This window comes from Apodemus sylvaticus, chromosome 2, assembly GCF_947179515.1.
Source record: "Apodemus sylvaticus chromosome 2, mApoSyl1.1, whole genome shotgun sequence".
NCBI lineage: Eukaryota > Metazoa > Chordata > Mammalia > Rodentia > Muridae > Apodemus > Apodemus sylvaticus.
The window spans coordinates 65,036,747-65,058,868 of record NC_067473.1 but is presented as its reverse complement, the minus strand read 5'-3'; the positions used below and the strand labels follow the sequence as shown (position 1 = coordinate 65,058,868).

Genomic DNA, 22,122 nt, shown 5'->3' with positions numbered 1-22,122 from the left:
ACGAAGCAAAAGTGGACTTATCATCATTATTTTTGAAAGTTATACGTAAAAAGATACTTTGGTAATAATTTTTATAAGAAAAATGTTTACAGATTAAATGTGAATTGTATATTGTAACTAAATATATAAAACAATTTTTAGTTAAAGGGCTGCATGTGTACACACTGCTAAAAACCTGTACAGGGCTGGCTCTGTAGCTCAATGGTAAAGCACTTGTCTAGCAGTTAAAGCCCTGGGTTCATCTCCTGCACTGAAAAAACAAGACTATGGCACTTTTCCATTCGTCTCAAAATGGCTAAAGCTAAGCCTGTTACTTTGCTAATTAATGGATGTGCTCTTGTCCTTGTTTCTTGCTTTCAATGTTACAATAAGAAGAACAGATTCTCATTACATTTTTATCATTATGGAATTTAATCTCAAACAATAGAAGGCTGAGGGTCCAACCTAAAACCCCACTGCCCATGGACATCAACAAGTTACTTAACCATATATATCCTTTACTTCACAATATGTAGAAAGACAGAGTGCATAAAGAGAAAAGCCTAAATGATGCTAACAGTATTTTAGATACTTGACCTTGAATAAATTTCTTAATAGTTTTCTTCTGATTTTCTATTCATTTGTTTACTCATTTGGTATCTCACCTTTTTTTTATATATTTTGCAAATATATGTTGGATTTCTTATTTTCTACATGCCAGTTTTTCATCAGTAATGATAATCATAATTTTTTAATATTTGTGGCAGCTTTACGTATATGTTTGTGCGTGTATCTGTTATGTATGCACATGTATGCATGTTATGTGCAGGGGCCAGAGTGGACCTGAAGAGGGAGTCTGGTTCCATGAAACTGGATGTACAGGCAGTTGTGAGCCACCCAACATAAGGGACAAATACAAGTCCTCTAGGAGAGCAGCACAAGTTCTTAGCTGTGGAACCACCTGCCTAGGACTGCCACCCCACCGCCAGTTTTATTTAGACTTTTAACAAATACATATGAGTCACTAAACCTCTAACAGATCCATAATTAAATCACATATAAGTTCATAATAATAATGGACTCACTCTGCTGTGGCAATGGCCATGGAGTAGCCATACAGATTGTGGACATCATACTGCTTCCCCCAGTGCTGAACTGCATCCATGCAGAGAGTCTTAGAGAACAAGTGCCCATCCAGGACTTCTGCAACAATGACAACAACAACAAATAACCAGTCAGGGAAAACCTTACATGCTGATTTCTTACTTCTTAATTACAGTACGACCTGCAAAGATGGCTGCACTGGGCAGGCCTTTATTGTGTTCATCCTACAAACAAGTATGCTGGGTTCTTATCATCAGGAGATCATCTAATTGATGTAATTTTCTAATGCAAAAATACGTTGTGTCTTCCATATATATACCCTTGGTTCTCAGAGATGGACAAGAGGATCTAATTCAACTAGAATTGCCATCTCAAAAAAGTTTTTTTTTTCAGATGTGACTCAAAATATTAAGCATTGGGTGAAAATGTAATTTAACATCTGATTTCATTTGCCCTTGATCATATATTGCATTGAGAGATTCCTAGTCTTAGTCTCATTCCTAGAATCTCTGCTCCTCTTGTACCACTGTGGTTCCCACAGAAATGGACTGTGTATTCTATTTATTAAAATAACTTCTTAGTAATTTATTCATTCTATGTTCAAATATAAAATTAATACTTTTAAAAATTAGTTGGCAGTTCTAAAGCCCCTAAAAAACTATAAATAGCTTCTTTCATTGAAAGAATATGTGAGAGCATTTTGGACTCCCATCAAATCTCTTCAAGATTTAATTCTCACCTACATCTGCCTCAAGTTCCCAGCTTACCATCAGATTAAAATGACTATGGCTATTGTCATCCTTGAAATTTTGTTCCATTCTTGATGAAGATACAATTTTTCTTCTTGGCTCTGTGTCTTTCTTCAAACTACAATTAATAATATGGTTGCACTACCATATCCTCAGAGGTCTGACTTCATTTGACTATATAGTTCATGCCCACCCTTCAAGCTATGCACAGCACCAGAAGCATCCCTCACCTAAAGATCAAGACTGCCCTCCTGGTGTCTCTTGTAAGCTCTGGTCTATGAGGTTCATCTTGAGGATGGCACTAAGCAATGACTAGCCTCAGGAATCAGCATCATGTGTGCTTTTCACTTTTCCCTACAATAGCCTGGACTGGGGATAGAAGGACTGGACTACCCTTTGAGAATTTATGCCTCTTCAGAGAACTATGTACAGTATATTAAGACTCTTCCCTAGTTTTCTGTTTGTAGTGCCCATATTTTCCTTTCCCTATAAAGAGTATGTTCAAACTCCCTTCTTTGTCCAGTGGTTCAGGTCTAACCTTTTAAACTTAAAATATCACACACACTGCACCATGTCAATCAAGCTGACCACAATGACTTACTTGGTGTGAATGGGGGATAATTCCAGTTGTTTTGGGAACATCCAGAAACTGAACCATCCACAAAGTTAGAGACCTCATTCATATCCTACCAGACAGAAAACAAAATCTATTAGGCAGAGTAGGATGTCATGTTTATAATACTAGTGCTATTCTTCTTCTCTGAGAAAATAGAAAAAATAGTATAGATACTTATTTCTAAGAGTATCCCCCATGGATATGGTAGAAATAGATGTTTTTGTCTTCTCTACCCACTGAAAATTTCACAGAACAAATTCTTATAATAACTTTGAAAGGATGCATATTTATAATTACTAAAAGTAAATAATTCCCAAATATATTACCAAAAGTTTCAGTTTATTTGCTGTTATATATTTCAACTTATAGTGTCTATGCGCCTAAATAGAACTGTGAGTCTATTTCCATATAGATACATCTATAGATATAAATATAAATATAAATATATGCACCAGTATGGGGACAGTGTATCCAACTTTGGGTGCTATAATTTTACAAACGTTTTGCTGTTATCTCTTTAGCTGATTGTATTGTATGAATCATCTACAGTTCTTTTATAAATAGAAAAATTTCAACTGTAAACCTAAATTTTATTTAACATTTGTTAATGTTAATCTGTGTTACATTCATTTTCATTTGATTTATGAGATATTACTCCTAAACACATGCTACTTTGTGCCTGTGTACTTTGGTTCTGATTAATCTGTCATTATGTCAAATTTTTTAAAAGCCTCAAACTGAAAATTGAAGAGTTCAGATACTTTATGACAATATAAAGAATATGAAACAAACACTTATTTTTATTTATTGTTTTTTGTATACTACATGACTCAAAACATAGCTACAGTTACACACTTTCAATGTCTCCATAAATAAGTCTTAAGACTCACAATCCAAACTCCATCAAACTCCACTTCTCTATGGAAAAGCTCAAATTCTGTTGTCCACCAAACAGCACAGTCAGGACTGGTGTAATCAGGAAACACAGTTGTTCCAGGCCAGACCTGAGATAGACAAAAAGAGAGAACATAAATAATGCACTAAATGAATGTAGAATAAGCAAAGAGCTTGACATGGGAATTCCTACTGTGATCCTGGAAGCCACTATCTTCTCAGTATAGAGTAAAACTCTCTTAGAGACTCAATCATTCTCAGGGAAAATGAAAAACCACCCAAGAAAATTCATTTTTAAAATGTTGATTGACTATTTAAATGAATAAATCCAAGGATAAAAGCATTGTTTAGTTGCTAGTCTCCAACTCTGGTTTTCATTCCCGTGTTAATTCCTCTACTTTCAAGTCTAAGAATTGAAAATGGAGATGTTATGTATGAGTTTCAATTGACCCATTACAATATATAGATTCTAACATTAGTTACAATTCTCTGTTCTTTCTCTATTCAATTCCTTTAGACACTAGAAGGGTGGGCAAGGATACTAAAAGTAAAAAAGATGATAATACCTTCATGAATAAAAAGACAATAAAATATTTTTAAAGAAATTAGATATCTTAAAGATTTGTTTGTTTATTTATTTATTTATTTATTTATTTATTTATTTAATGTGTATGATTGTACTGTAGCTGTACAAATGGTTGTGAGCCATCATGTGGTTCACATCATGTGGCTCCCTCTAGCCCAAAGATTTGTTTATTATTATATGTAGTAAGTACACTATAGCTATCTTTAGATGTACCAGAAGAGGGCATCAGAGAGATGGCTCAGTGATTAAGAGCTGGGTCAGAAAGTCCTGAGTTCAAATCCCAGCAACCACATGGTGGCTCACAATAAAATAGTTTTTAAAGTGGTAAGTATATTAATTTTGACAAGAAACTGAGTTGAATGGCATGGCGCATATCCACTGGATTTTCCTAGTAAGAGGTGACTAGTGTCACTTGTCAAGCAGTGTCAGTGAAACAATGTGAGAAGGGGGAGTATAGTAACATGAGGGGCCAGACTGAGGAGGTGGAGATTCTGTGAGCTGCCATTTAATGGGATCTGGTCAAAAGAAGCATGTAAGAGCTACAATGGTAGGCATTTGGGTATAAAATGCAAAGAAAAATGTATCCTCAGTATGCCTAAGTCCTTCGAACGTTCACACTTATCCAAACACACTCACACCCAGTCAGACCCAGAACCACAGTTTCTCCACTGTTACCTCTCCAATGAGTGCGTTGATGCCGTCAGAACTATTCACCCAGATTTTCATGGCTGAACCCCTGTCATATGGGCCATAAGGATTATTGGAGAGAGAGTTGTTGGAAATGGCTGGATCCTAAGGAAAAGGAAAACATAATGAAAAAGCTTACTTTAAGCTAAAGGCTGGACTTTGAAAAAAGTCACCGATAAAATAATCACATTAAAATATAACCAGTGAAGGCATTAAAATATTTTCATTTGTTTGGATGTCGAGGAGGGATAAGGGCCCATGATGCAAAGGATGAACGAACACCTGATTTTGGACGGCAAAGGGAAGCACATACCAAAATGATAACAAGTTTCTGCCCATTATTGTGTAGCTCTTTAACAAACTCTGGGAAGCCTTTAAAATTCACTGGGTCATAAGTGAAGTCCTTCCTCTGATCCATATAGTCAATATCTGCATGCTGAACATCCTGAAAGAATACAGCATCCACAGTTTAGCATCTGAACATTTCCCGTTAAAGAATCCAACAAGTTATGACCTTTGCTATTCAAGATAAAAGCCAACTGCATGCTGGAATCTAAACACAGCACTGTCAGCCTATGCTATCCAAATGCACTTTTCCCCAGAACAGTTTGAGAAATGAATGGCTTTATTGTTTCCCTAAGTCTCAGCCCCACCCCTGCAATCAGATCAACTACATGATTTATGACAAATCACTGGTGTTATCAAGATAAAACTCACCCTATGCCCAAGATAAAGAGAGGGAGGGGATTTCTCCTCTCCCTTCTTCCTCATTCACTGTAACAATAACTGTTTTTGTTATCACTACTACTACTCATTGGCATCCATTCTTTCCTAGTTTTATATGAAAATACTGACACCCAAACAATGTTTAGACTGCGTCTGAGGTTTTTTTTTTTAATTTTCTCTTTCTGTGTCTTCTTGATACCTAATTTCTCATTATAGCCTCTACTATATTAGGAATATTCAAAATTAGCTACTCAAAGCACAAACATTAAAGTACAACATGAACTCTATGCTTTAGTGAACTTGTAAGACTGGACACCCATATGTGACTCTGAGTTATTTCAGTAGTTCCTTTCACACATTACACCACTGTGCAACCGTTAATTCTATTCCTCCATTCCTCAGATTACCCAGGAAGGAAATGTCTGCCTGTATGTAAGAAGAACAGTGCAGAGCAGAGAGCAGCCATGGTGCTAGAGATCTGAACTGGCCCTTTTCCTTCTGCCAGCTACAGCTAAATGGATGGAATTTTGATGGAAACACAGAAGACACTTGACATTCTCATTACTGTGTTGGCTGTGCTTAATTTTCCTTAATTCAGTTCTACCTACACTGTTTCTATTATTCCTTCTCACTCCCAGAGCCATAGTCCTAAGGGCTGGAAGGCAAGAGAGGCCAAAACAGGCATGACTTGTTCACCCAAATGTCTTACCCAACTCTAATTACTGGCTTCCCCTTGCCATCCTGAGATTTTTCAGTCTCACTTCTTTTATGTTATATTTTTCACATTTTCTTCTCCAATTCCAAAATATCTACTGAAGCTCTACTTCAAATACAAAATGATCACAGTATGCAGGCAGGCAAATCCTTTTCACTAACTAATGAACAGCAGTCAAAACACCAATGCCAAACAAATGCACCTCAACCTTGTCTCTTGATTTTGTAAATCAACTTAAGCATGAATTGTGCCACCAACAAGCCAAGTAAATGGCTAAAATCAAACTACTTCCCTAATTTAACTTCAGTTTCTTATATGTGAAAAAAGGGCCAATTTAGATAATTTGGGTCTGACCCAATTTGTATTAGTGCATCTGCGTGCATGTGCGAGTGCGTGTGCGCGTGCGTGTGCGTGTGCGTGTGCGTGTGCGTGTGTGTGTGTGTGTGTGTGTGTGTGTGTTGCCTAACTCTGGAATCTACAAATATCTCATCCTCTTTAATGTCCCCACGAAATACTTGTTAAAATGTATTAAGCTGTAAGGTATAGGGAGATGGAAAGTCTGAATTAGGCATTTTCTGACACAAAAGTCTGAGAATCAAGTTTATACCAGGATCTTGGAGTAACTGCATATCACCTTTATAGTCAATCCCTAATATGATATTTTTGAGCCAAACAATCCAACTAGCATATATACACATACACATGTGTATATAGCAATAAGTCTGCACGGAGAAGCGTAAGCTAAAACTATAGAGGGAATTAACTTGAGAACTCAAAGTTTAGTTCTGTGAAAATGCAGTGACCATCATGAGCATAAGAAAAATGAACTAATAGAACCCACAACAAATAGTCAAAAACAAGGTTGCTGCCTCTTTTATCTTGTCAGTCTGTAAGCACCATTTCCCACAGGAACTACCATTTTTGAAAACAAGTTATTGATATGACAAATTCTCTAGTAGCCTAACTCATAAAAATTTATTTTATTACCCAAAACAGAAGAAAATAAAACTTCAAAAAGACTGTTCCTGGTCTTTCCTCCTTAGATTTCAGGAAACTATGTCCAAGCTTACTTACATAAGGGAGTTGTGCTGCACGGTTTCTCTCCACAACTGCTTTCATATTATCTAGGTTTTCATAATCATACCGGCTGAGCTGAAACCCAAGTGTCCAGTATGAAGGCAGAGCTGGCCGCCCAATGAGCTAAAATAAATATGCAAAATGAAAGTTGGCATGCATATGGTAGGGGTACATGTGGGGGGCTCTGTGTAGCATGTCTTCCTTGGTTACTCTCTATCTTAATTTTAAGATCAGACCTCTCTTACATGGAACTTGGAATTCACTGATGGGTCCTACTGTATTAATAGCTGGTTAGCTTGCCCCAAGGATCCCCTGTCTCTGTCACCCCAGAGAGATCACAGGTGCAGCCCTAGCCTTTAACATAAGTGCTAAGGATCTAAATGCAGGTCTTCATGCTCAGACAGCTAGCAATTTACCAATTAACCCATCTCATTAGCACGATACACTTTAAAGCAAAGCCTTTTTATGCATTGGCTTGGGGCACAAAATATATTCAATTTTCCAGTGTATTGATTCATTATGCTATAATGTTAATCACTTACACATATCTTCATAAGAATAAGGCCACATTTGGGGTATCTTTATATCCTTGCACATTTTTTATAATATAAAAACTTTATAAAGAAATTTCCATTCCATAGACAGTCGGTCCAATTTCCATTCCATAGACAGTCGGTCCAATGTCTTAAATGTATCAGCTCGGGTATGTCTAGCTCATATGTCTGTTTAAGCTTACATCTCTTAATATTTACAACATAGGATTCCCTTAGTCATAACCATGATTTCCTTTCATATTTACCTCTAGATATTCTTGAACAACTTGCTCAGGTGTGTTCCCCAAGAACACATAGAAGTCCAGAATTCCCCCAATGGTGCGGTATGTGATTGCTGGGGTAGGCTGAAGGGTAACCTCTTAAAAGATTAAAATAGAAGGAAATAAAATTTAAGAGTTATTCTATTAAATTATATTTCTACAAAAGAGCATAAAATTAATTATGAAAAAAGGTTTATGAAGATCTTTGGATGCTAAATCAATGCTTACTCTCAATGTCTATGTTCATCTTATATGGACTTGAAACCCTGTGTGAACCATACCTTTGAGTTAAACTGATATAAGCCAACAATTGGAGGGTAAGGTTAAATATCCTATGCCCACCATTAACCCTGGGAGATATTGATCTATCTTTACATCCTTTGTGCTGACTACACTAGAACTGCCAGTCAAGGTCACATAATGAAGGACTAAGAAGGATCATGCTCAAGAACTTGTCTTACAGTAGATTACAGGAAGAGTTATCCTAACTTTGAAACAGCAAATATTCCAATGCAAGCAACCAGATTCACTAGCTGAAAATCCAGAAGAACCATTTTGCACATAGATCCCATTAGGCAACAAGGTAAGGATGTAAAGCTAGACAGCACAGTCATCCCAAAGGCATGCTTTAAAGGCTATGAAGTGAATTAACTCATTTAAATGCAGTGCTGTAAAGGGGGCACTGATACAGCCCATGCTCGTTAGTTTGAGACTATTCCTTGTTCCTTTACCCATGGCATTGCTGTTCATCAGAAACACCCCAAAGGACAATCCACTATTGTCTTCAAGGCACAGGAAGAATGTCTGCACGCCATACAAGTTGTTTCCGTCCTGAAGAAGACAGTTGAAACATAAAGATTTACAATTAGTCTAAGCATTGCATTGTATTCAATGAAGATGCCAGTACACTTTGAGTTCAGATCTCTGTTCAGAGGATGTTAACAAGTGACTATTCTAGTATCAATATGGAGATCTTGACTTTGCTAAAATATGAAAAGAATTCAGAACTTACAGTTCATAGACTCTCTTCCCAAAGATATCTGCCTAATCCCAACGTAACCTTATATGCAAGCGGTCTATTGAGTTTTAGTGTAAATGACCACCATACAGAGCCCTAATGGAGCTGAAAGTCCCACTGCCCCTTGATGTTGTTCATACTTTACACCTTGACTGACAAAGGTCTAACACTCCAGATTAGGTCATCACCAGCTGTTACACAAATACTGCTCTCTCTCTCTCAACAGTTTTCACTTTTCTGATAAATTTTTGGCAGCAAGCATGTGTTTAAGTGAGACAGAGTGAGTATAAGATGCTGTCTCTGCTGCCTGAAAAACAGTCAATCATGGGGTCTTAACTTGATTTCAATGGGAAATTTATTGAGCATGCTCTATGTGACATTTATTCTTCTAGATGCCGTACATGGTTCAGTCATTGAACCCTCACCACCACCTATAAGGTGAATACACGAACCTCATTTTACGTTTCATGCCACTAGAATAAGCTATCTAATCACCTGTCATTGCCCCAATTTTATAGATGAGGAACCAAAGACCCAAGGACGTAACAACTTTCCCAGAATCATATAGTTGATAAGTAAAATATTTATAAAGCAAAACAGCCTCACTCCAGATTCCCACTATAAACAACTATATTCTGTGACCCTCAAGATTATGGTTGTGGTATTTAGAGGAAAAAGGCCTGAAAACTTACCTCATTCGGGGTTGTGTCTCTGGAAAACATGGACCAGGTTTTCCAATTCATATCATGTCTGTACTGCTGGTGGACATGTTCACCCAGACCATATACATTAGCACTTGGCAGGTGGGTGGAGAGTTGCAGAAACTGGTCAGAGAAGAGGAGGGGCCCAATACTTGAGTCAAACCTAAACACAGGAGGAAACACAGACATGAGTGAGAAGTAGGGAGAGGACACAGCACACAGACAAGTGCTTTCCACAGATCACTGAAACAAAACTCCCTCTCCAAGCCTTCCTCTGATATGTCCCTATAGATACCAAAGAGAAAGCATCTCCAGTCCAGGTATCACTGTGATGGAACCCTTGCTTGTACAATAGACACATTACAACATTACCAGAGCACTGTATTCAAATCATCCTAGATCTTTAAGTGATTTTAGCACTCATGTGATTAGGTAGATGGACAAAAGAGAAAAGAAAAATGTGCAGACAGAAGTATGTAAAAAGAAAAGACCAAACACACACACACACACACACACACACACACATGCACACAAGTGTGCACTTGGAGAACAGTAAGGTCAGCAGTTAACACACTTCTCCTTATTATCATCTTCCTACTGCCACCCCCAGGATAAGTTTCCAACTTTCAAATTTAAATTTTTTTTTTTTTACTTATTCACTGTACAACCTGCTCACTTCCCCCTTCCAGTCACCTCCTCTCACAATCCTCTCCCCTTCCCCTTCCTTTTCCTTTGAACAGGTGAGGGTCCATGGGCACAGCCCCACACTGGCATTTCAAGTCTCTGCAAAGCTAGATTCTTCCTCTCCTGCTGATGCCATACAAGGCAGCCCAGCTAGAAGAACATATCCCACAGATGAGCAACAGTTTTTGGGACAGCCCTCATTCCAGTTGTTCAGGACCCACATGAAGGCCAAGCTGCAAATCTGCCACAAGCAAATGGATGGAACTTGAGAATAAGTCCCAAAAGGACATGCACAGTATGCACGCACTTATAAGTGAATATCAGCCATAAAATATAGGTGACATGTTACACTCCACAAACCCAAGGCAGCTAAACCAGAAGGAAGGCCCAAGCAAGAAAGTTTGAATATCACTTATAAGGAGGAATAAAATAGTCCCAGAAGACTCCCCACCATGTAATAAGGATACATGTTCTACTATGTTCATAGCAGCCCTATTTATAATTGCCAGATGCTGGAAAGAACCCAGGTATCCCTCAACAGAAGAGTGGATGCAAAAAATGTGGTATATCTACACAATGGAGTACTATTCAGCCATTAGAAACAATGAATTCATGAAATTCTTAGGCAAATGCATGGAGCTAGAGAATATCATACTCAGTGAGGTAACCCAGACTCAAAAGGTGAATCATGGTATGCACTCACTAATAAGTGGATATTAACCTAGAAAACTGGAATACCCAAAACATAATCCACACATCAAATGAGGTACAAGAAGAAAGGAGGAGTGGCCCCTGGTTCTGGAAAGACTCAGTGAAACAGTATTCAGCAAAACCAGAACGGGGAAGTGGGAAGGGGTGGATGGGAGGACAGGGGATGAGAAGGGGGCTTACGGGACTTTCGGGGAGTGGGGGGGCTAGAAAAGGGGAAATCATTTGAAATGTAAATAAATTATATCGAATAAAAAAAAGAAAAAGCCAAAAAAAAATCCTGCCGATCCAAAAAAAAAAAAAAAGTACGAATATAATATTGTCTGCACAATTTCTCTGCAATTTAATAAACAGTCACTAGTTATAAAAAAAATAAAATAAAATAAAATAGTCATAAGAGGCAGATGGAGGGAGGGAACTGGGATAAAGCAGGGAGGGAGAAGGGAACAGGATCAGGTTGGGAAGGACAGGAGAGATGGTTACATGGCCATGAAAATGAATGGAAATCGGTAACTGACAGGGCTGAGGAGGTGGGGAGCATCTCCAGAACCAGACAGAGATCTGCGATAAGGGAGGTACCCAAGTTTCCAAAACTTACAGCACACGGTTATTGCTGTTTCTGGTGACTTTGATGCTAAATGGCTCTTTGGTGACATCAACTTTGTAGTTCAAGGGAGAAGCAGCATTTTCATTGAAAGGTTGCACGTGCTCGTGGGGTACTTCATACCTGGCCTTAGTTTGGTCAGTCAACTGCACAGAGATAAGAATAGAAACAAAGCCCAAATGAAAACTTACCTATCTTTCAAAACCATCAGTGGCCTTTCCAACACTAGTACTCCTTTGCAGAAGGTACTGGAAAGTTGGTCAAACTGACATTATATCTAAAGTAACATGATTGCTACATTGCCAACTTCATACATTTGTTGTCTTTGGGGGGGGGGTATTTTATTTATTTACATTCCAAATGTTGTATTCCTTTCTGGTTTCCCCTCTGCAAGCCTCCCATCCCACTCTCCCTCCTCCTGCCTCTATGAGGGTGCTCCTCCACCCACTTATCCACTCCCACCTTACCACCCTAGCATCCTGCTATACTGGGGCATCAAGCCTCCACAGGACCAAGGGCCTCCCCTCCCACTGATGCTAGTTAAGGCCATCCTCTGCTACATATGCCAGCTGCAAATACATCATTCTTTAGGTAGAGGTACACTGGGATTCTGAGGACAGGGATTGCCCCTAGACCGTTCAAAGCTGTGGCATCATCTTGTTCCCTTCTACATTTCCCATGGTATCTATAACAAATGAGTAGAAATGTAAGGCTAATTGGTAAACTCTATGTATTGAGGAAGTTTCTGCATAGAAAGAAAGCCATTGAAGACCCCACACACACAAACCAGGTACACATAACTACAGAATGTTCTCCTTTGCAGGAACTGCAGTTATGAGACCCTTTAAAAAATTTTTTTCAAACTCCAACCTTAAAGTGGAAGCGATTCGATGTCTGGTACTCTGCTGTAAGAAGGATGTTTTCAATGCCATTTCCAAACACAGGTGCAGAAGGTAAGTTTTTCAGTGAGGCTGTGAATCCTAACATGAGGAGGATAAAAAGATTTTCATAGTTGGTTCTCTCTAAATTTTCAAATAATGGCTACATAAAATTAAACATCTGGTCAAAGGGGTGAGGAAACAAACACTTTTGTTTCTCAAAGAAGGGAATATATAGCTACATATGCCCCCATATACACATCTCATCTTGAACTGGACCCTGACACTAAGTTAATACCTTATCTATAACTCCACAGCCCCTTTCTATAAGAACTGGGTGAAAACACAACCCAAAGGACTAGCTCATCAGTCATCCCATGTCGATCGCACACCTTTATGTCCTCAGTTATTATTTTTTTCTGCTATGTTCTCACTACATTCCAGAACATCCTGTACATTGAAGTCATGTCCTCGGTTAAACAGCATTGAAGATTGCAGCCTTGAAGAGCCTCACCTCATACCACAGTGTAGAGGAATACCAGGACAGGGAAGCAGGGGGGGTGGGTTGATTGGGGAAGGAGAGAGAGCTTGTGGGATTTTGGGGTGGGGGAACCAGGAAAAGGGACAACATTTGAAGTTCAAATAAAGAATATACCTAATAAAAAAAAGAAAAAAAAGGAGAGCCCCACCTCTTCTTTACACTAGGGGCTTCTCTGCAGTGTACCCACTGTCACCCTCACCCCAGAAGAATCATCATGGTGCTCTTTGCTTAGGAGTAGGAAGAAAATCATTAAATAGGTCACTTCTGAAGCATGCTTTTAAAGTTGTAACTCATTCCACTTCATAAAAACAAGACCAGAATAGAGTCATAAGGAATCTTGGGAATTATTAACTTCAAATTCTAGAATTTAAAAATAATAACTTGAGAACAAAAATGGTCATGATAATTTTATGAAGTCATGACAGTGTATAAAAGTGAGGCAAGATCTCTGCATACATGCTTTGGTTGTTTAGTTTGGAGTGTTTGTTGGACATCTAAACAATGGAAGTGAGAGTTTCTCTGACTCTTGCCTGCTCAAGGATCCTTTCTCCTCCTACTGGGCTGCCTCCTACGACCTTGAGATGAGGGTTTGTGCATAGTCTTGTTGCGTCTTGCTATGCCGTGTGCAGCTGCTATCACTGGGAGGCCTGCTCTTTTCTGAATTGAAATGAAGAACAGTGGATCTGGGGGAATGATCAAGTAAGGGAAGGGCAGGAAGGAGGGGAGAGAAGAGAGCCTATGGTCAGGATGTACATTGCATGGGAAAAGAATAAAGAAAAAGAAAATAAGTCTTTATATACAAAGAAAAGAAATAAATATATACCAAAAAGTAAAGCCAGAAACAGAACACAATCTCTGAATTCCTAAGGCAGAAGGTAATTATTCCTTGATGCCAAATAGGATCTAATCACTGATAAGAGCAGAGCCTACATTTGTCACATGGGCAGTGTGACAGTACTCTATGTGCTGCTGCAGATGTCTCCTAGGAAGGAGCCAGGCCTCCAGGTCTAGGGTTTTACATTTAGCATACCTGCGCTTGTGTTTACAGGGTCACTCTCCATTCTGTAGCCATGGTTCCTGGAGTAGTAGCAAGGAACACTGATGGATCCCTGAGGATCCCAGCAGCAGCCACGTTCCTCACATGTATTCTGAAATAGAGATTAGACTGGTCAGCGCCATTTAGTCATAGGACCTTACCCTTTAAGAGCTACATGTCAGTTCATTTGAGATTATGATATCACTTTTACAAATGAGACTCGGGCAGAATACCAGGGGACAGAACTTGTACAGTTTTCCTTGTCAGTGTTCTTTTGAAATGGTGTAAGCAATGCAATGTATGCTTCACACACAAAGGTTGGTAAAGGTATTTTAAACTTCTAAACCATAATATAGTTACATCACCAGTATCTAAAAGTACAAATGGAGCCTCATATAAATTACCTTTGAATTGCAAAGATAACAAAATATAAAAGTCAATCAACTCTTCCTCAGACACTTTCAAATCAAACCAATTTTGGTTTGACTTTATATACTGTTTATTTACTTGTGAATGAAGTGCAGGGTATCAGCATTTGTTAGGTATCTCTATGTGTGACCTAAGTATACTCAACATACAAACGCAACAGCAGAGGTTGACACGTGAAGTCAAGACAAATCATGTCTAAGTGTGTCCTCAGGTCTATCATGTCTAAAGGTGTCCCCAGTTCCATCTTGTTGGAACTTCCAGAAGGACTAGGTAGAAATACCATACTCTTTTTTTAAAGTCTGAAAGAAGAATACTTTTAAATCTATATACTACACATCTGTATGTGTGTAGGTATATTCCACACATGACAACCATCTTAACTCCCCATAAGACAGAAAGTAGTATTTCCTTATCAAACCAAATAGAATATAATTTTGCCTTAAGGAATGTGCCTGCCTATACCACAATTGATTTCTGAGTGGAAGCTAAAATGAGTACATTCCCTTTCCTCGTGCACCTAATTTAGGAGAAAGACACACAGTAAACACTAACAGTGCAAAGAAATCTGTCCTCATATGTGTGGACTTGAGACTAGTATCTTACAACTAATAGGAAACAGTGGGGTGCTATTCCTTACTTCTGTCTGTGCTACAAACAGAAGGTAGCTTTGGTCTTGCTCATTCTCTTTCAGTTTCTCCATTGGAGCCCCTACCATGTGAAAAGCAATCTGTTATGTCATGAAAGGAACAATGCATCAAGAACTCGAGGCAGGATTCTCAGTATAATAACTCCATAGGCAGGAATCATGACAACTAACATGGGTAAGCTATAAGGTTACATGATATCAGAAGACACTTTCAATGTGGCTTCTGAGAATCTCAAAGGTAGAGTTACCCAGTCAAACCAAAGACAACTAGATTTTTCAATATAGAAACCTTGAGAAAATACAGCTTGTTCCATTAAGTTATTATCTTTGGGGATAATCTGTTCCATAGCAATAGATGACTAATATATCCTGTCACACTGCTTTACAGATACAGAGCTCAAAGTCCACAAAATGAAGAGTTACAGATAAATTCTGTGGTCTGTATCTCGGGTACTATATACTTTTTAATATCCACTTATTAGTGAGAACATACAATGCTTGTACTCTAATAGAAGAGAAAGTGGGAAAGAGCCTTGAACTCATTGGCACAGGGGGAAATTTCCTAAACAGAACTCTAATGGCTCATGCTTTAAGACCAAGAATTGATAAATGGGACTACATGAAACTGGAAAGATTCTGTAAGGCTAAGGACATAGTCAATAAGACAAATCAGCAAACTACAGAGTGGGAAAAAAATCTTCACTAACCCTAAATCTGATAGATGGGTAATATCCAAAATATATAAAGAACTCAAGAAACTAATCACCAAGAAACCAATCAACCCAATAAAAAAAATGGGGTATAGAACTAAACCAAGATTTCAAAACTAAGGAATCTCAATGGCTGAGAAGCACCTAAAGAAATGTTCAAAGTCCTTAGTGATTAGAGAAATGCAAATCAAAAGGGCACTGAGATTCCACCTTATACCAACCAGAATGGCTAAGATCAAAATGACAGGTGACAGCACATGTTGGAGAGGATGTGGAGAAAGAGGAACACTCTTCCATTGCTGGTGGGATTACAAGCTGTTACAACCACTCTGAAAATCAATCTGGAGTTTCCTCAGAAAATTGGAAATAGATCTACCTGAAGACCCAGCTATACCACTCTTGGAATATACCCAAAAGATGCTCCTCCATCCTACAGGGGCACGTGTTCCACTATGTTCATAGTGGCCTTATTTGTGATAACCAGAAGCTGGAAACAACCCAGAAGTCCCACAACAGAAGAATGTGGTTCATTTACACAATGGAATACTACTCAGCTATTAAGAATGAGGACATCCTGAGTTTTGCAGGCAAATGGATGGAAAATATCTTCCTGAGTGAGGTAACTCAGACCCACTAGCATGGTGCGTTCTCACTAATAAATAAATGTTAAAAAGTACAGAGTACCTGAGAAACAATCAACAGAATTCAAAAAGTCAACAAGCTCAAGTGCCCAAGTGAGGACTCCTCAGTCCCACTTGGGATGGAGAACAAAGCAATCACAAATGGGGAGGAAGGGAAGGACCTGGGAGGGAAAGTGGACTTGGGGGGGGGGAGTAGGGAGTGGGGGGAAGGGAGAACATGATCTTGTTTTTGGTGAGGGAAAAGGACTGAAGCCCTGAGGGCCAGTAGAAAGAATGGAAACAGGCAACCTCTGGAGATAGGAGGTTGGAGGGGACCCTCCAGAACATACCAGAGATCTGGCAGGTGAGAGACTCTCAGGACTCAAAGAGAGGACCTTAGATGAAATGACTGAAAGTAGGGAGAGGGAACTTATAAAGCCCACCTCCAGCATGAAGACAGGCCATCAAGTGAGGGGAGCATCCCACAATCACAACACTGACCCATAATTGTGCCTCTCTGAAAGAATTTCAGGGATGTAAATGGAGATAAGCCTCAGGAAAAGAAGGTCCAGAGACAGACCCAAAATGGAACCCAGCTCAAGGGGAGGTCCCAAGTTCTGACACTATTACTGAGGCTGTGGAGAGCTCACAAAAAGGGACCAAGCATGACCTCACTCTAGAAGACCCAACATGCACCTGAAAGAGTCAGATGCAGATAGTTGCATCCAACCAATGAGCAGAAGCAGCTGACCCCTGTTGTTGAATTAGGAAAGGCTGACATAAGCTGAAGAGAAAGGCAATCCTGTAGGAGGACCAGCAGTCTCATTTAATCGGGTCCCCTGAGATCTCTCAAACACTGGACCACCAACAGGAACTATACATCAGCTGATATGAGACCCCCAACACACATAAAGTAGAGGACTTCTGGGTCTGTGCTCATTCAGAGATGATGCACCTAACCATGGAGAGGCTGAAGGCCCCAGGGAGTTTAGAGGTGTAGGTGTGATGGGGACATCCACGTGGAGACAGGGGAGTGGAGAGGAGACATGGGATGTGGAACAGTCAGAGAGTGGACGGGGTTGCGAATAAAATATGGAGTGTAGAAAATTAGTTAGTTAGTTAGTTAGTTAGTTAGTTAGTTAGTTAGTTAGTTAATAAAAAAGAGCAATAGAAGATGTGAAATGAAGAAGTATTTAATACCAAAAGTTGATTGGAATAAAGAAGTAAAACTAGAGCCTAATATTTTCAATCTTGATATAAACCAGTAGATGTTGCTCATCCCACTGAGTCTAGCTGGCTCATGATAGATTTGGTCAACAGACTGCATGATGCTGCTTCTGAGTCTGGCTGGTAAGAGGATAGACAGACTTGCCCCAACCTCTTGCAGCCCTGAGCTGTCCTGAGATAGAAATACAATTGCCCTGGTCAATGAAGAATCTCTGCCCTCTAAGAGAGTTTCTGAGCCTTCACAAAGGGGTAAAAATCATGCAAGTAGAAGCAGCTTCTCAGCTGTTTTGGCCAAGGTGGCAGATGCATGGATGAATCCATCTTGAATCTCTCCACTGTAGTAGATCAGCCACCAGGTGAGCCTGTAACACACCTGTAGCCAGCAGCACTTAGCATAGAAAAGATCAAGTCAAACGCCATATCGGTCTCAATCCCATAAAACCATGACTGGTGGTACAGTAATTATAATTTGTATCACTAAATTTGGAGTAGTAATTTATCACAAAAATGATGGGTCACTGCATAAGAAATCTTACTGTGTAGACGTAAGAATCCAAATCGCCCAAAGCCACATAATAATTCAGTCACAGCCACATGTACATAATGACTCCTGTGCTGTGGGGACAGACATCCCAATACTGGGATTTGTTGGTTGCCAAGCTAGTTTTAGGTTCAATGAAAGAACCTGTCCCAAAAGAATAAAGTAAGATCCATAGAGTAGAGCCTGACATCTTCTGCTGGCATTCATCCACATTTACCACACACAAGATTACATATAGAGAAGCCACAAACTAAACTAAGAATACAAAGTTCAGTTCAATGTTAGTGACTCTTGTGTTATGTTGATAGCATCTGTCCCAGAGTTCAGGGATTTCCAGTATGATGAAGTTAAGAGGAGGGGTCTCTAATCAGTAATCAAACATTGATGTCTTTGCCTTCTGAATGGGATTCAATGCCTTTTTTCTTCTCCCCCTATGAGAATCTAGCCAGAGGAACTACATCAGCATGACTATTACCTTCCCAGCATCCAGATGATATGTATAAGTAGGCTTCTGTTCTTTACAAGTTACCCAGTCTTGGGTATTCAGTTACAGCAACACAAGCTGTATTAAGATAATAATATTTCATCAAACCCAGAGAGTGTGGGTTAGGTGATAAGCAATAGGCTCACAGTTACCTAGCACTTCTCAGGACAGTGATGTCATTAAGTTAAGAGTATATTGCAGCCCATGATTTACTCATGCCAATGCTCCACTCTGCTATGGTGACAAATCAAAACACTCTTCTTGTTTCTTGGCCTAGGATGACCGGATGTAAGCAAAAACATGGGCCCAATGAATCTCTATAGGAAAGAGAAGTGTCCCATTTTCTAGTAAAAAGAGGAATTTTAGAAATTGAATTATTTAACAATAAAGGAATCCTAATTAGCATCTATTCACGAAAACAGTCCCTGGTCTTCTGTGTGTGCAGCAACTTTGCAAAAACTAAAAAGAAACAAAGTCAATCTTGAGCTAACAAGAAGACTCAACAGATAAAAGAACTTGCTGCCAAGCCTGACAGCCTGAGTTCAATCCCTGGGGCCCGGGTGATGGAAGGAGACAGCCAGGTACCATAAGGTGTCCTCTGACCTCCACATATGCACAGAGGTATGCGAACACACAAAACACACACACATAAATAGGCATGCAATAAAATAAAATTAACCTTGAATCATGGAACTATTTGATGATATACTGTTTTATAATGTTTCATTTTGAGTAAGGTTTTAAAAGTTAACATGGTCACTTTGTTCCATATCAAGGTAAGATCTGATAGTAGAATTTTAAAGAAATACACCTTCTCAGCCATTTCATGATCCAGACCTTCAAGTCTCCACATCAACTGCAAATTATTTTCAGAGAACATGCCCCATAACAATCGAGATTGTCATTGTAAAGTTTTTTAATCAATACAGGGTGGAAAAAGTGGTGGCATGGGCGGTAAGGGAGGACATTAATTTAGGAGGGAATATATGAGGAGATCTGAAAGGGGTTGGGGGACAAAGAAAATGTGATCAAAATTATACATCTCTGAAATTCTCAACAGAGAGTACGTCTTTAAAGTATTAATAAACCCAGAGCACAATGCTGTTAAATAAAAGCACTGCTTAATGAATATGTTTATCTGAACATATACTGTCTCATTGACTGATAGCTTGAAACAGTAGACAAAGAAACCTAACAGTACTCCAGTCAGAGTTCTTCAAAGCCGAACCCAGGATCAGAACCCAGACAGAAGCTCTGTTTCTCTGATATGATCAGGTCCCACATCTAAACATTGCACAACCTCAAGTCTATTTCTAGGACATTGTAGCTCTCCCTAGAACCACCTAACTACTGGTGTTATATAAACCCAGAGCAATTTTTAAGTGGCCACTTGTAACTATATTAGCAAAACTTGCTATAGTTGCTGAAAAGTCATAAAACCTGACCACTTAAATACATAGCTAAGAAACCGGAATTTGGAAAAGAACAACATAAGTCAAATTGAGAACTGATAAATAACTTGCAAAGTGTGTATTCTATAAAATGTAACAGCATTTTCAAATATTAAAAGTTAGCCTTTCTAATATCATAAGGATTATCATGACTGTTTATAGAAAATACATGTCAACAGCTTTCATGTTAATTGACTATCATAGTGATTAAAATAATGGAAGATTGTGTTGTGTGTAAATTTGTTCTCCCTTATAATCACAAAATAAATCTAACCATAAAAACTTAAAGTATTTAAAAATAATATTTAATATCCCTTTCCTGAGCTAAATATCTGGACATTAAACTATACATTTATGTTTTCTGCCATCAGTTAAATATGGAATTGGGGATAAAAGACCACATCAAGAAGGAGGGTGATGGTGCCCTGCTTATGAATGATGGACTTAAAATTCCTATCAAGAGTTGTCTCTAAAATATGCACATGGATTACAGAAGTGTAAGAAGGTTAACTGGTCTGCAATAATAGAATTATGAGTGTAAACTTCACCTCATATACAGACTGGACTGTTAAAAGTATAGCCGGGTACGTGCAGGAGCAGTTTTAGTTTATGTGTAAGTGGACTGAGAGAAGAAATTAAATTCAGAGATTAGAGGAGATTACTGGAAGGTTAATGGTGATTGATGCTGGGAATAGAAATTCAGTAATAAAGGAATATAGCCATAAACTGACTCATCCTGACATTCTGCTAATCTCATAGATTGGTGTCTTACTTAGCCATGACCAGAGAAGCACATGCAGCACAGTGAGAACAGATTAGCTACCACACGTGTCCAAGAAACACGTGCACTAGGCGTCCACTATGCATCCAGTGCTAATCTGTTGTTTCACGTGAGTGGACTTCACTCAGAAGCCTGTACTCTGCTTTCCTTTAGGTATTTTGATTTGCTAAATGTGAATGGTGGGTCATGTGCAATGACTTTATTATCGCAATACTCTTGGACGTGCCTAGGCTGGCGACTTAGAAATGCTGGACTAAAGTGTCATGTTCCTTTGCTCTGGCATTAATTACTTTCTTCCTTCCAAAGTATAACTGCTGAAACTTTGTCCTTATGCTAAATCATGCTCTGTGCACATGCATGATATTTTATTGTAGATCCCAGCTAACCTTTAGAAGTGGCATGTTGCCAGCCACAAGGAAGGCAATGGGAGAGTTGACGGCGGCAATCAAGTGTAGCCACATGAAAGATAAATACACTTTCACTGTCTAATACCTTACGTGGACCATACTTACTCTAAAAATATGGTCATCGCTTATCTGAAATTCTGATACAACTTGGTAAACCTGGCAACCCAAGGGTGTGTTCTAGCTCTTCCTCCCTTGAAGTTACATAACCCTACATATATGAGTTTGCATATATATTTAGGTTTAGGTTATGTGAGCTACACATAACCACACACACAACTTTCTTTGAAATGGGGCAGGGGGAGGAAGACAATAGAAAGAAGTTGGGGGGGGGAGAAATATTGGGAGAGGAGAAAAAGAAGGGAAATAACAAAGAGAATGAAGATGAGAAGAAATTTCACCATGCCGTGAGTTCTTTAATGCATGACACAAACCTGGTTAGATGACTGGTCAGGGATGCAATTTATCCGTTCCAGCTCACTTAGCACTGGGCAATTGGGAGAGTTAAGAGTGGTCCTGGTGATTGTAGTGTCTGGAGTTCCAGTTGTTTCAGCCTCTGCAGCTACCATATCACAAAAGTAGGCAAAAGAACAGTTAGAATTGGGACCACAGACATTCAACAGGACCAGCTTCTCAGCACTTCCAGCTCTGTTAACTCCTCTACTGGCTGTGCTCTAGTTCAATGTGCTTAAAATCCTGCAGTTTTACTTTA

At 39.1% G+C, this 22,122-nt stretch overlaps 1 protein-coding gene across 1 annotated transcript in view; it reads right to left on the bottom strand.

The window, feature by feature from the left end:
- Nucleotides 1–22,122, bottom strand: part of Mgam (maltase-glucoamylase) — a 166,194-nt gene that overhangs the window by 128,698 nt on the left and 15,374 nt on the right. The window contains exons 3-15 of the mRNA XM_052173524.1: nucleotides 21,845–21,972; nucleotides 14,112–14,229; nucleotides 12,533–12,642; nucleotides 11,657–11,808; nucleotides 9,658–9,829; nucleotides 8,679–8,778; nucleotides 7,933–8,045; nucleotides 7,131–7,256; nucleotides 4,929–5,060; nucleotides 4,604–4,720; nucleotides 3,339–3,452; nucleotides 2,434–2,518; nucleotides 1,065–1,182 (exon numbers count right to left, since the gene is read on the bottom strand). Of these exons, the coding sequence (XP_052029484.1) occupies nucleotides 1,065–1,182; nucleotides 2,434–2,518; nucleotides 3,339–3,452; nucleotides 4,604–4,720; nucleotides 4,929–5,060; nucleotides 7,131–7,256; nucleotides 7,933–8,045; nucleotides 8,679–8,778; nucleotides 9,658–9,829; nucleotides 11,657–11,808; nucleotides 12,533–12,642; nucleotides 14,112–14,229; nucleotides 21,845–21,972 (1,585 nt within the window). The remainder of the gene's footprint in view (nucleotides 1–1,064; nucleotides 1,183–2,433; nucleotides 2,519–3,338; nucleotides 3,453–4,603; nucleotides 4,721–4,928; nucleotides 5,061–7,130; nucleotides 7,257–7,932; nucleotides 8,046–8,678; nucleotides 8,779–9,657; nucleotides 9,830–11,656; nucleotides 11,809–12,532; nucleotides 12,643–14,111; nucleotides 14,230–21,844; nucleotides 21,973–22,122) is intronic.